This window comes from Glycine max, chromosome 13 (assembly GCF_000004515.6).
Source record: "Glycine max cultivar Williams 82 chromosome 13, Glycine_max_v4.0, whole genome shotgun sequence".
NCBI lineage: Eukaryota > Viridiplantae > Streptophyta > Magnoliopsida > Fabales > Fabaceae > Glycine > Glycine max.
In genome coordinates, this window is record NC_038249.2 from 26111573 (window position 1) to 26127398 (window position 15826).

Consider the following 15826-nt stretch of genomic DNA (forward strand, 5'->3'; position numbering starts at 1 on the left):
ATAATTCAATAAATTATCAAGATTTAGATGTTAATCAAGATGAAGATGAAATATGTGTGGCAGAATTACAACCTAGACCTCCTTATACTTGTCAAATGTTAAAATTGGATGAAAAATAGAAATTTCCTAACTTGAAATATAGTTTGGATATTACTAAGGAAGATAAAATATTTGATGTGTTGTTGAAAGACAAAAAAATTGCCTTAGTGATGATCATAAAATTCCTACTTTCAAACAAAGAAAAGAAAAAAGATATTGCAAATTTCATAATATTTTTGGACATTGGACTAATAGTTGTTTACGTTTCAGAGACCTGGTCCAAAAGGCTATTGATGAAGGGAGATTGAAGTTCAAGGAAAAACCAACGAAAGTGGACACCAACCCATTTCACATTCAAGCTAAATATGTCGAGCCCATGCAAATTATGATGATTGGGGTCTCGATTAGGACATCGAAAGTGAGCACTCCATGTTTGAAGAGGAGATCAACCAAGCCCTAAAAGAGTTTGAGAAAGAGGAAGGGTCAATTTTTTTACTTGCAGGATAGTCATTGGTTGATTTTCTATCGAAAAAAATGATGAAAGATCCACTATTTTTTCAGCCTGAAAGGTAAAAAGCTAGGATTTATCCCTTAGTATTCCATTTGAAAAATATGTCTCAAGAAACTCTCTAGATCGAGATCTTGTGAAATAAATTTTCTTCAAAGTTTCTTAGATTACCTTTTGCTTTGTAGTAGCGGAAAAGGTGGCTTTGAAAGAGCAATATCCTCATCAAAATCATTCAATCCTTTCGAGACTTTGGTCTTTGATGGTTTTGAGGTGGTTCCAGTAAATATGATATCCCAAGTGAGAAAGTTACTCCAGATTTCAACTAATTCAGCTTGTTGGCCAGAAGTGTCACAAGGGAACCTTAAGTTCAACCACTAGGGGCCTACCAGATTTGCAGTCGAAAGTGAGGCCAAAGTGTTGTCAAAGTGATCGAAATTAAGAAAGGCCTTGATGTATTTGGTGTAGCATTCATATGTACAAAATTCCTTGCTTGGGGTCAAGTAAGTCAGTTGAGCCCCTTCAATTTTAAGTTTAAAGGGTGTTGGAATGTCTCTTTCAAGGGTTATGTGATTGGCTAAAATGGCATTCAACCATAATTGCACAATCCACAAAGGTCCAACTATAGGCTTCATTTTGCCTAAGGTGTCTATAATTTCAACAACTTCTATAAATAAAACTGTTGAGTGTCAATTTTTGGGGGGTTGAAACACAATCACTTAATTTCTCAAACACCAACCATGCCTACCATCGAATATTGGCTAAAAGTTCAATAGGTCATCGTATATGTATTCAATTGTCATCTTTTATGAATTTTGTTGAGTCTGGTTATGTCCAAGTCACATTGGACTATACCAAACAATTAAATTCCTAAGGTTTTGATGTTAACAAAGGAAAAATTTTATGTACTGACCTCTCATGCTTAACCACAAGTTTATTTATCTCTATGAGATACAAGCAGAAAAGCATGAACAGAAAGAGTCTAGACGATAGACAAAGTATCGATCACTGGACGATACTGCTTCTGCATCCAACCCTGAGAAGACAAGTGTTTTTGCACTTGGCTCGCAATACAAAAGCAATGGAACAATTACTCGATCCTCAAGAACTAAAAATAATCATAAGAAAGTAACGTCCATAGGCTTTGTAAGAAACTTGTGCCATAGCACACAAAAGGAAAGATTTAAATTGTCTTGTCTTGACATTCTTAATTTCTTTTGTCTTATGTTGCTAATGTTTCCTTCCATTCATACGATGAAAGTCAGTTCTAAGCACTAGGCAACACTACAAATTGTACTTCTCTAAAGATATGTTGCAGAAAGCATTTACGATCCCCACTCTCTCTCTGCACAGTAGCATACTCGTGTCAAACACCAAAGCTATTAGTCAACGACTAGCTAGGATCTCTCAATGGATCCAAGCTCTGAAGTCTATATAAAGCTTGAAGATGTTCATTTTAAGGTTTTCGAATTATAAGAGAACATTTTTAGACAAAACGAACAAGTGTTGTAACGTTGTTAGTCCACTCGACAAAGGAAACTTGAGAAAATTGAGTGAATCTTAGCTTTACTAAGTTAGTGAGTTTCATTGTATTCGAGCTTACTATGTAAACACTCTTTGGGTGATTAGAATACATTTTCTATCAAACATATATTGTTTGTGAAAACCAGGAGTGACTTAGTGACAAAGAATACTTGAGTATTAATCTCAAGGGGAGATTAAGAGTAATGTTAGGAATGACCTAGAGAGTACTCGTTGTAGTCAAAAGTAACATAGAGAATATTTGGTTGTAATCAAAGATTTGATTTGTGAAACCCTTCAAGGTTTAAAAGAGAATTGGACGTAGTCCAAGAGTTGAAGTGAACCAATATAAAACCTTTGTATTTTCATTACTATTTTTGTATAACTTTTTCTTTTCTTTAAGTCACTTCTACACTATCGTATCCAAGTTTTGTGAACTGGTTTTCTAAGCACAAAGTAATTCAAACCCCTTAGACAAAACCCTTAGTCCATTGATATTTATTTGAGAAAAGTTTTTAATAGTTTTCGAAACACTAAGTTTTATCCTTTACATTATTCAACCCCTCTTCTAATGTCTTACAAATACTTCAAATTCATGTCTGTCTATTTTACTGCATATTTTTAAATCATTTATACTTTTCAATTTTCATTTCTTCTCAAAACTTTACTTTTTCAATCTCTATTTATTATTATCAAAACTAATCATTAAATCAAAAACACTTTTATCAAAATTCCCTTATTACTAATCTTATGAACTATTATACAATTGTAACAAAAATGAATATATTTATCGAAATTAAAATCGTAGTTTGCATTAAATATTAAACAATTTTCAGATAAATTGAAAATTATAAACTTGCTTGTTTAACAAAAAAGAACTCATAATCAAAAATGGATTTTATATATCATCTTTAAACATTTATTTGTTAATATGACCATTTAATAAAAATTCTTTTATTATCTTAAAAATATTTTTCTTTCGAAGAAGAATAGATACAACTTTTATGATTAACAAATATAAAACAAGTTTCTAATATTTATAAGAAGTTGGCTTTTTAGTAAACGACTTTCTTGAGGTTGCTTCTCCTCACATATAACCTACTCCAATTACTTGCATTTAATTATCATTCAAGTGTGAGCAAGTTTTACTTGTTCCTAACCAATTTCTGATTCAAACTTGAGCATAAAATAAAAAAGATTTTATGTGTTGTGTAGAAAAGGTAATATTGTTAAGAGTCAATATTTAACCTTGTTTTTAGTGACTTTCTAATAAGCTTTTCAGTTCACTTGCACATTGTACGGAATTGGGTGGATTGCTTTTTTATTTGGGTTCCACTCTTTCTGTTCTTTGCCTTTTTGTGAATGTTTACGTGTGGATTTTTTTTATCATTTTTTATTCCTTCCCCGATCCTTTCCTCAATTTTCTTTGGTACCAAATACAGTGTTAGTGTCAACTTTTGCCTTGTAATATTAGCTTTGAGCCTACCTACAGGTGTCATTTTTACAATGATATAGTGGTCTTAACGATGAATTAACTTATATTACAATAAATTTGTCCAATAATATTTCATGTGTACAATTTTTGTAAGTGTTTATTTAGCACTTGACTTAGGATTATAATTTAAAATTGTAACTTCAATTCCAATTTCATTAGAAATATATTTGGTTCATGCACATGTAACTAATCACGCTAACTACATTTATGATAAAAAAAACATTCATTTAGTTTTTCACTATTAGAAGAATAGCATACGTGAAATATGGGCTCAAATGCTCAATACTACACATTATTCAATCGAGACAAATGGCTATCATAGAAACATAGCTTTATCCAAGAATCATGCTTATTGATATTTATATTTAATATCATTTTATACAATTATCAATTAAATAATATAAAAATAATTAATATAAAGAAAATTCTTTTTGTAGGGGAAAAGTGTGATGGGCCTATCCCAGTATAGATGACAGGGTACAGCGAAGTGAAGGGTGTTGTTAGGTGCACCAACATTTTTACTTGTGCATTCAACAATTTAATTTAATTTTGAAAATACCCTTATGGTTTTTTTTTTCCTTTTAAGTGACTTTTCTTATACTAACACACTCCTTCCTTTGTGTTTTCGGTTTCCTCTTGATTTTTTTTACTGGTGTGAGAGGTGCATTGTGCCACTTCGGTCGAGGTGAATGTATTACAGAGGTACATCAGTAGTGGTTGTTGCGGTAGTTGGTTTGGTTGTTAGCGGAAATATGTCGAAGGTACGTCAGCGTAATTTTTTTTGTTTGCATAACATACGAATTAAACAATCCGTAAGTTGTATAAAACTTACGAATTGATTAATTCGTAAGTTTTATTTTAACTTATGGATTACGTAATTTGTATTATTTATACGAATTAGTTAATTCATATAAGTCATACAAATTAACTAATCAGTATGATATATATGGATTACTTAATCTGTATAAATCATATGGATTATGTAATTCACATGACTTATATGGATTACCTAATCCGTATAACTCATACAGATTATGTAATCCGTATGATTTTTACAATTTTTTTTAAAATTAAAAGAAATATTAAATTTTTATTTTTTAACTTATAAATATGTTAGTATGATAGTTAAAATATTAAATTAATGTGTTAAAAAATTAATTTGTTTATTTTTTTCATTTGAAATAGAATTCATATTATTGTTATAAATATTTTTAAATAAGTGTAGATTGATAATTAATTTGTAATTACTTATTTTTGTATTTTGGAAATGGTATTAATTGTAAGATAATTTACACTTGTAATTTATGGATAATTTATTTGAGTTATTGTAGTCTAAAATTGATTGTTTTGTGTGGTCATAATTTCATGAATTAGAATTATGTTGAATAAAATAATTTATTTTAGTACATATGGTTCGGTTATAATTTTTTATGTAATATGGTTAAGAATTGTGAGTAGAAAAAGTTGATGTTATTGGTTTTTAATTTATAGGGTTGTCAATTTTAATGTTTTATAATATTATATGCAGTAAAAAAATAACGTAGGATTTTGTGTGATATTATATGTATGGTGTGGTTAGGGGTTGCTAGTTTGTGATGCTGAAATTTTTTAATGTCTTGTTAAGATGGATGAAGATCAATGGATGTATGACAATATAATGTTTGAAGAAGTTGATATGAATGAACAAAATGAAGACGAAACTAGTGTGAATGAAGAACGTGTTGATTGTTCTGATGTGTTTAATACTTCTCAGGTAATAATGTGATTTATTATTATTAAATTAATAAAATGAATGTCCCTTTGAAGACTAAAGTGTGAATTGCATTGTAGGTGTTTGTTACCCAAGATGATATTTTGCAGTGGGCTTGATCAGTTGCTTATGAAATTAGATTTGTCACGGTGATTATGAGGTCAGACACAAACACTGGTATGAGAGGAAAAACTTCATTTGCATTAATTGGTTGTGAAAGGAGTGGTCAGTATAGGTCTAGGAAGAAAGATTTTGTCTTTGTCAGAAGAGATATTGGCAGTAGGAAATGTGGGTGTCCTTTTAAGCTTCATGGAAAACCAGTGGTTGGAGGCCAATGATGGATGGTGAAGTTAATGTGTGGGAGTCACAATCATGAAATGACAAAGTCATTAGTTGGACATCCATACACTAGTTGATTGACTAAGGATGAAAAGATAATTATTGCTGATATGACAAAGTCAATGGAGAAACCAAGAAATATTCTGCTAACGCTAAAGGAACACAATGTCAATAGTTGTACAACAATCAAACAAATATACAATGCAAGAAGTGCATATCGTTCTTTCATAAGAGGCATTGATACTGAAATGTAACATCTAATGAAACTTCTTAAACGAGATCAATATATTCATTGACATAGATTAAAGGATGAAGATGATGTGCATGATATCTTCTAGTGTCATCCTAATGCAGTGAAATTATGCAATGCTTGTAATTTGGTATTTTTGATAGATAGTACCTACAAAACAAACAGGTACAGACTCCCGTTACTTGACTTTGTTGGTGTGACACCAACATGGATGACATTCTCTACTGGTTTTGCCTATTAGGAGATAATATTGAATTCACTATCTTTTCTCCTTTTTCAAATTGTATCACACTAAAATTGTTTACTGAGGTGACAATTTATAACCATAGAGAGTAACAACCCCTTATTTGGACACCAAATGAAGACTTGATCCATCATGAGCACACTCCATGATAAGTCAAAATAACTAATATCCATCCGTTAAATACCATATATTTTTATTTACATTATTAATATTAATAATTTAAAATTAATCCAACAATTAAATAATATTAATCCACACAATTCTAAGATGAGTCATTCATACTACATCATGTTGTTCAAAAAAGGTCTACTAGGATATATTGAGTTATGAACTCATAACATTTGAATGTGTGTTTAGATGAATGTTGATAAAATTAATTTTGAATAAAATTAATTTTAAAAAATTATTTTTATTAAAATTAATTTTAAAATAATATGATTTTTATTTGAATGTTTATATTATAAAATTAAGTTGTGAGTAAATTCAGTGCAAATTTGGTATTCAACTTAAATATTATTCAAAATTGTTTCAATCTGAATTAATTTTAAATTCAAAATCAATTCTAAATTTTTCTCAAACATAAAATCAAATATATTAAAATATATTAAAAATTAATTTTAAACTCACAATTAATCTTTGGACGATCAGTTTACCTTAGTGGATTCATTTGTTCATTAACTAAAACCACAATGCTTCCAGCTAGGTACACAACATCGGTTTCCACAACACAACAACGTGCTTGTAGTGTCCATTCCACCACTAGCCCAAATATTTGCCAACACAATATCCCAAATTAAGTCATAGCTATCTATCTATCCAAATATCTGTTGGCACAATACTTCACTATTTCTTTTCTTTTTTCATTGTCACTCTCAACTCCACTTTCAAGTTAGCCCCAACTTGAAGCCACGCGTTAGACACGGATTCGGCACAAATGTCACCCCCTTTGTTTTTTTTATTCAAGTGGAGTGTTTGTGATAAGAATGTATTATTACTATTTCGTAATGAATTGATTTTTCTGATGCTGTTTACATAATTTATGTTAATATTTAATTTTATGATTCAATTTAAAATTGTATGATTTTCAAGGGAAACACGGGACAGCTGAGAAAGTGCAGTAGTAAAGTCAGATCCATTTAGTATATTTATAATCTCTTATTTCACTCATTTCAACAGAATTTAATTTATTTATATTTATCAAATATTTGCCAAAGACAATTTTAGCCAAAGGAAAAAAAATATCAGTTTATGAATTTTTCTATTAGAATTTAATTAAATTAATGCTAATCTTGGCTTTAATACTTTTAGAATACGTTTGAGAAGCTGTTTTACGTCAGGTAATTTTTCTAGATAATAAATTGAAGAGCTTGTAAGAAAAAAAAGGAGAAAAGATACATATTGAAGACGTGAGTTGTGAGGACCTTACGAAGAGAGACTGTATCATTTTTTTTTTAGAAGTAGGAGAGAATGTATGGTATACAGCAAAATAAAAAAGAAGAGAGAGATACATTAAAATAATATCGTATTAATAAATTAGTCCTAGTATTGCTTATTATCATATATCATCTTTTTTTTTTATTTAAAAATTTAGCCCTAGTTAATATAGAAAACTACTTAATTATAATTCAACAGGATATAATATAAAATAGTATAATTTTGTTTAAAGAATGCGAGAAAACGTAGTGGGGGACAAGGTGTTTGATTGACATTAATTTAATATTTTTAGCAGGTATTCTAAAAATAATTGATCGTTATTTCATTATAAGTTAGTTCAATTTTTTTATGGATTACTACTTTATTACTATTGGATATTAATTCCATATAAAAACGAGTTGGAATTATTCTATTTTTTAAAAATGGAAATTATCCAATTCTTCGGATCATGATTATTTTTTATTATGTTAATTTAATTGTCAATAAACCTTATAAAAAGAATTGAAGAAAATATTTAAAGATAAAAACATTACAAAATATTTAAAGATAACACAAAATTTATGGCCAGAAACATGATTTGGTATAATTTAATAGACAGATTTGTCCAGCACTTATGTTTTCAACGAATGCTCTCCTAAATTCTAAAAAGATGCTGAACTTAAAAAGTGGCTACCAAATCCATATTCAGCACCTCCACAGCCAGCTTGTCCTTTTCACTCGATATAATAATAATATCAAGCTTTTAATGATTTGTAATAAGAAAACATAATGCATTTTTTTTTTATCCCCTGTCTTTTAAATTTAAATTTAGGTATGGAATTATATTAAATATTTTTAATGTTATTTATAGAAATTGCTCTGATAAAGCATGATAAAGGAAGGAGTGAAGTATGCACCTGTCCTGTATCAATTTTATATTGGTTAATTACTCCGCGGGTTTCCAAGTTTTTATTAAATTTTTAATTAAGCCTATATTTTTTTAATTGTGCCCTTGAGCTTTTATTTATAATTGGATTTTTGATTCATTTTTGAAAAAAAAAATCTAAATTAATCAAAATATATTGGTCCGTGTTTTTTTGGGTTAAATTTAAATCAGACTAACTTGATTAATAAAAGCAAGGTTTGATTTAGATTGGTTCATGGGATTTGATTTTTTTTTTTTTATAAAAAAATAATAGAGAAGGGGTTCTGTTGAATCGGTTCTAATAACTAATAGGGTTTTTCTAGTTTAATTCGTTTTGTACGCTAAACAAATAAATCAAATCAAACTATTTTGACTCAAATTTTTAGATTTATTTATTTGGTTTAAATCAATAGAAATTCCTAAATCATTGTATTAAATAAATAAAATATATTATAGGAAGTGATAAGGTGCTTTAGTGGTTTGGGGAAGCAAGATAAGAATTGGAGTGAAGTATAGGTTCAAATCTCTCCATTTACATAATATATTTGTAATTGTTAACATTTGACAATAAAAAAATTATAGTTTGTAGTATATCCAAAGCTCATTCCAACTATCTTAACTTATAGTACTTTCTCTAAAAATCACTTATATTACTATTTTTTACTCATATTATTTGTCATTTAGATAATGCATATTTCTTAAAAAATTTCTTATTATGAGAAAATAATTTTTAACAAAAATATCCTTATTAAAAAATTAAAAGGGAATTATGAATTTATTAAATATTTAAGTGTGATATTAATAAACAAGAGTATTACTTGAAAAATAATTAATACTTTCTTAATGTTTTTAAGTGACAATTTTTAAAAATAATTTTGAAAGCTCAAAGTAAACAAATAAAATGGAGTTATTATAAATTAGATTAGATAGCTCAAAGTGAACAAATAAAATAACTAAACGAGATGGATAAAATAATAGACTAAATTGATGATAAAATAAAATCACTCTCAGCATGATAATGTCTTCATTTTGAAGTTTATTCCTTCCTAAAAGATGGAGTTATTATATTAAGATATTTATTACTCCTTTCGTTCCAGAATACATCATGTTTAAGTTTTTTTTTTCATAAATGTTAAAAAATATAATTAATTTGTTGAGTTTTAAAGAAAATATTAAATACATTTTTAATATATCAAATTATTTAATTTATCTAATTAATGATTCATTTATTCTTTTTATGTATTACTCTCATTAGATATTTATCAAGGATATCTTTAAAAAAATATTTAATATAATATTAGTTTTTGTAAAATAATATATTTTAGAATATATATTTTTTTTCTCTAAAACATCATATATTTTAAAATAAAAAATATTTAAAATTCCTGCTAAAAAATACAGATATAGATTTCCTTCACTTGTTCACTCCATTTAACCCCGTAGTGAACAAATTTTAGAAGAGTGAGAATTGAAATTTATGAAAGCTCACAAGTCATAATAATAAATTAACATTATTCAATTTTGCTAAAAATTTGAATTCTTCATTTGTTGACTCCATCATGAATTGATCAAATTTTAGAAGAGTAAGAGTTGAAATTTATAAAGCTCACAACTCACAGCAATAAATACAAATCATATGTTTTTGGATTGAGAATTTAAAATGCAAAGTAATTTAAATGAAGGAAATCAGATTTCATTCAATTCCTAATAATTTCTTTGGAATATTAATTTAAGTTGGATCATCTAGTTAATATTTACTTGTCATCCTTTCAAAACTCAACTTATTGGTCTCTAATGTATTCTTCTACTTGAGAAACTTTTTCAATAGTGATATCCAAGATTTTAATTACTATAATATTCTCATCAATAGACCCAAGACTAAACATTAGCCAACCACTCGAAACTTTGTAACACCGATAGCATTGAGAGCGAGGAGACACGGTATATGTCACCATGTTGAGGGATCCGTCTTGACTTCGTTGATAGTGGTGGTGAGAATATCATAACTTGTACATCGACAAAATATACCTACTAACAAGTGTTGTATCATGTCTATTAGAGTCCCGCCGCGAATGATACTTATAAATCTTTAATTTAACAAAAGATCCAAAATTTGAAGAATTTATAAAATTTTAAAAGTAAATATCCAAATGAAATATTTATCTGAGTATCAATTGAAATACCCTAGAAAATTAGGACATCTTTCTTAAAACTATCCAAATACACGGTAAAGACGTTCAAATTAGTTAAAAATTGGAAGTGAGTCTCAAAGATCTATCATTTTCATCTCATCAACTACTATTTGTTTTGTGGTTACACTTTTTTTACATCAACTACTATTTGTATATTATAGGAGTTTTTATTTATTTGTTTAAAGTATAAAAAATATTAATAAAATCGAAAATAATTGTTTCTTCCTTTTTCTCTCTTATTTCCTTTCTAACTCTGTTAAACAATCCTTCCCCGTTAAGATTGTTCTCACCATCGTTCTTATTATCCCCTCTTCCCTCTTCTCATTCCAAACCTCAACAAGGTACTATTCCCTTCTAATTCTCTCTTTTCTTAATTCAATTTAATTTTATTTTATTAATTCATAAAAATTTTCGTTCCAGCAACTAATTTCGCCTATTTATAACCCCAGCTTGTTCAATTTCGCAACCTGTATTTTTTCGTTTCTCAATTTTCCACTTATTTTCGTTCCAGCCAGAGCCAGCTTTTCCATTTTCCCTTTATTTTTTCTCGGAATCCAATCGGAACCGTAATCGTGTATTCCTTTTTTTTTTTCTCTCTCTCTCTCCCCCCGGCAGGTTCAGATACTTTTCCGATTCCGTCGCGAATTTCCGATTCATCGAAGAAGAAGAGAAAACCTAAATCGCAGATCCGAACGCAGTAAAAAAACCATGGCGGAAGAACACCGATGCGAAACTCCCGAAGGTCACCTACTCTGCGCCAACAACTGCGGCTTCTCCGGTAGCACCGCCACGATGAACCTCTGCTCGAAATGCTACGGCGCGATCCGCTTGAAGGAGCAAGAAGAAGCGTCGACGAAATCTACAATCGAAACCGCGCTCTCTTCTTCCTCGTTGAAACCGTCGTTCTCCACGTCACCTCCAACGTTGGTGGATGTCCTCATCGAATCGCCGCCGCCGTCTTTGGCGGAGGTTGCGGTCACGGTGGCGGTGGAGGCGTCGAGTTCTATTTCCACAAGCTCAGGTTCGGTTGCGCAACCGAACCGGTGTGCCACGTGTCGGAAGCGCGTGGGGCTGACCGGGTTCAAGTGCAGGTGCGGATTGACGTTCTGCGGGGCCCACAGGTACTCGGAGAAGCACGCGTGCGGGTTCGATTTTAAGACGGTGGGGAGAGAGGAGATTGCACGTGCCAACCCCGTGATCAAAGCGGAGAAGCTGCGGAGGATTTGATGATTCGTTCTCGGCCGTTCGATGGGACCGGATTTGGTGATTTGATCTCGACCGTCCACGTGTACTGCGAAAGATAGAGAGAGAAAATGTCGTTATTATCTAAAATTATGATTATGATGATCTGTCTTTTAATTAAGATTAAGATGAAAGCTTGAATAGTCGGTTTGTCTGGTCTAGTAGGGCATGAAAATGAAATAAATGAGTAATTTATTTTGGCTTTGTAAAAGCGAGAAAAAAAGAAAAGAAAAAACAACGTTGGATTAAAAAATTTCTAGGTCCACCGATGGGGGTGGTTGAAACTTGAAATGATTTGTGATAAGAGTCTCCGGGCAACGACGCAGTGCGGTGGAGCGTTTTATTGTGCTTTCGGTAATGAATGTGAAAGTGAAATTATTGTACTCGCTGCGTCAATCTATTTATTCTTCCTTTACTCACCAAGATGTCCATCCTCCTTGATGATTTATTTATGAATACGAGATTAATAGATTTAATCATTGTCTTTCTAATCTTGGCATTAAATTTATATTGGAAATTAGTTAGATGATGTTTTTAGTTTAAAATAATTATAATAAAATTATCATTAATAAATTACAGTATAATTTAAATTTATAAAAAAAATTATTAGTTTAATGTAAAAAAATACTACATTCAGATCTGTATATAAAAACAAATATTTAATTCATATGGTTTAATTAATTACTTTCAGTATAAATTTAAATTTTATTTTAAAAAACTTAAAAAGTTAATTAGGTTAAGAAATGTCTTTTTCAAATATTTAATTCTTATAGTTAATTGGTTAGATATAATAACGCAATTTATAATATAAGGAATGTCTTTTTCAAAAGGTAAATGAGTTATATTTCTAATAATTTATTAAATGCATCAATTTTCAAGAAAAATGAGTGATATTTAATTAATAGATTTCATAATAAATTAAGGATATAAAAAAATAACAATTAGTACATTTAAAAGTAGGGGAAGAGACTTTAATTAATTCGGTGGTGCTGATCATTCCAAGTTACATCATGGGTTGTTTTTAATTACCACAATTCTTGTGTAATGACATCGAGCATATGATAGCACAACTTTAACTGATTTGTTTGATCCAAATTCCAACTAGTGGGATGAAGGAAATATTAATGATTTATTCCCAGAATGGATTTGTGGAAAATTTCTAACAATACCAGTTCGAATCATAGCTGATAATGATCGGAGGTCTGGAGATTCACAAGAGATGGAAACTATATGGTAAATTCGAGATATAAACTAGCGAAGAGTAAGGATGTTGTATCCATGGATGGATGAGTACAACTTCAGGAGATTTGAGGTCACACATATCAAACGTAGATACTTTGCAATGTTGAAATTTTGACGATCCTTATAAAATGTTAATAACCACCAAGAATACATTACGCAATAGAATCTGAATCTGAATTTGCAATGTTGAAATTTTGACGATCCTTATGATTTGTTATGGAATGCTCTAGAGACAACAGATAACCGGCTAACAGCATAACCGGTGGTTTTATGATTCTTCCGGAGTCGAAACATCTTTATTCTTCAATAGGACCTTCTTATAGCGTGTTAACCTAATAAGGTTCCTATTATCCCCTAATGGGTCAACAACATTGACATCTGCTCATTTAAGTCCATATCATCTGATTTAGAAGTCTAATGGACTCACTTAATTTGATAACATAGAATAAAACTCACTAATAATAAATAACTAATATAATTGTCTTATAATATTAGTCCACATCAATTATTGAAATAGAAAATTCTAACAATCTTCCACTTGGGCTACATATTATAACAATTATATCAAAAATTCTTAAGCGCACATTTGTACGCTATTTGCTTTTAGACTTCCACCTTAACAACTTGGTCCATCTCATGTATCAATAATGGAATCACTATGGTTTTCGTCACTATAATAAATGTAACTAAATCCTAATGACCACCACATCAATACACTCAATGACATAGGTCAATATGGATAAGCAGCATGAAAGTTACATGCAATGTGATCTCAGTCATGCCAATTTCCAATTGGACCAAACTTTATTCTTTATATAGATCAATTCAAACACAATATAGATATTGCAAACAAAATAAACTTATAATGAAATGATAAACTTGAATTTTATTTCTGCAGAAAATCCAAATAACAAAATGTTTGTAAACCATAAGATATAGAACATAAGTAAGACTTCCACTAAACTAAGATAATATTAGAAATTACACACATGTGAGCAGTGTGCTCATGAAAAAATTTTAAGTGTCAGACCTTTAGTAAGTGGATTAGCTAGCGTGAAATGAGTCCCTATATGTTCTATACAGATCTGTATTTTCTGAATTCTTTATTTAACAACCAAATGTTTTATGTCAACAAACTTTTACTTGGTCGAATCCTTATTAAGACCGCTATGATATTGTCTCAATAAACATCCAATGACTACTTAATATTGGCAATAACAGGCAAGTCAGTTACAATAATTTAGCAATCATAAATTCTAGTATGATGTTTCATAGCAATATATTAACTCCACCAACATGGTTAAATGTGGATCTTTATGTGGAGTGATTGCTATTAAGGCATTTCCTACAAATCGGAGTCAAAATACTTAATGATCTCTAAACTTATAGACTTTCAATACGAAAACATGTAGTTTCTTGTTCTCTTCAATTAGCGCATAATGCACTTTACTACTTTCTAGTATTGCATACCAAGATTACTCATATATCACCCTAGGACTCCCACTAAAAATTATTTCAGAACAATAAAAAACAAACTTAAGAATACATGATAAATTGCAATATAATTGTTTTGCAACAAAAAACCATATGATGCTAGTAGGATGTCATCAACATATAATACCAGAATAATAAATATACTCCCACTGAACTTTTAGTATATTCAATCATCAACTAAATTTACCTCAACACCATAAGAAGTAATCTTAATGAATTTTGTAATACCATAGATGAGAAACTTGTTTAAAAGCATAAATAGATTTCTTTAGTTTGCATATCATAGACTTTAGATAATCTTAAACAAGGTTTTTTTGTTGCATCATATAAATTGTTTCATTAATGTCTCCAGTTAGAAATGCAATATTTACATCCATTTATGCAAAACAGTTATAAGACCGATTTACAATGTCATTATAGTCCTAAGAAAGTCTTTCTAAGAAATTAGAGAGAAAGTCTCTTGTGATCAATGTCTTCCTTCTTGTAAAACTTTTGGCAACAAGACAAACTTTATATATCTCAATATTACCCATTGAATCCCTTTTGATTATAAATATTTATCTACAACTGATGGGTTTCACACTTTCAAGCAATTTGACGATATCTCAAATGTCATGTTCAACCATCGGTTTTATTACATCATTTATGACATCAATCCACTTGGGAGTTAGAGCACAACATGACCTGACTAAAGTCAATTAGACCTTCTCAATCAACCTAATGTCATATTCACGCTCTTAAAGAAATATGATATAATCATATCAAATTATATTTTCCCTTTCTTTAGTGGATCTTTTTAATGACACTTCTTGAAGTTATTGAGTTTGAACTTTAGGTAGTGCTTGAGAGGGAATCTTAGTGTTGTCATGTCTTTTAATAATGTCAGGAGTAACATCATTATTTAATTATCATATCCATTTCTTGAACAATGGTAAGTACAAAGACTTATCTATTGTCAATAATATGTTATTCTTTAAAGACAACACTCTTTATGTTTCCTTCCCCTCCAAACTCAATTTCCTCAAGGAGTCTTGCATTCCATTGTCATACATGATCTTAAAGTGAGATTGTAAAACTTATACATGCGAGAGCTTTAAATGTAACAAAAAATAATTGTAACTAATTATCTTTAAATCCAACTTACCTTCATGAAGCTTATAAGGCATTGCTTCGAT

The 15826-nt window shown here is 29.7% G+C and overlaps 1 protein-coding gene across 1 annotated transcript; it reads left to right on the forward strand.

Moving 5' to 3' along the window:
- Positions 1-10855: 10855 nt before the first annotated feature.
- On the forward strand, positions 10856-12298 carry LOC100788323 (zinc finger A20 and AN1 domain-containing stress-associated protein 4). Its single transcript, XM_026124477.2, has 2 exons — positions 10856-11014; positions 11289-12298. Exon 2 carries the CDS (start codon positions 11382-11384, stop codon positions 11898-11900), a length of 519 nt encoding a protein of 172 aa, XP_025980262.1. The 5' UTR covers positions 10856-11014; positions 11289-11381; the 3' UTR covers positions 11901-12298.
- The last annotated feature ends 3528 nt before the right edge of the window (positions 12299-15826 follow it).

What these genes read in the sequence shown, in the direction of transcription:
- LOC100788323 (XM_026124477.2), top strand. Translation starts at nt 11,382, where the DNA reads ATGGCGGAAGAACACCGATGCGAAACTCCCGAAGGTCACCTACTCTGC.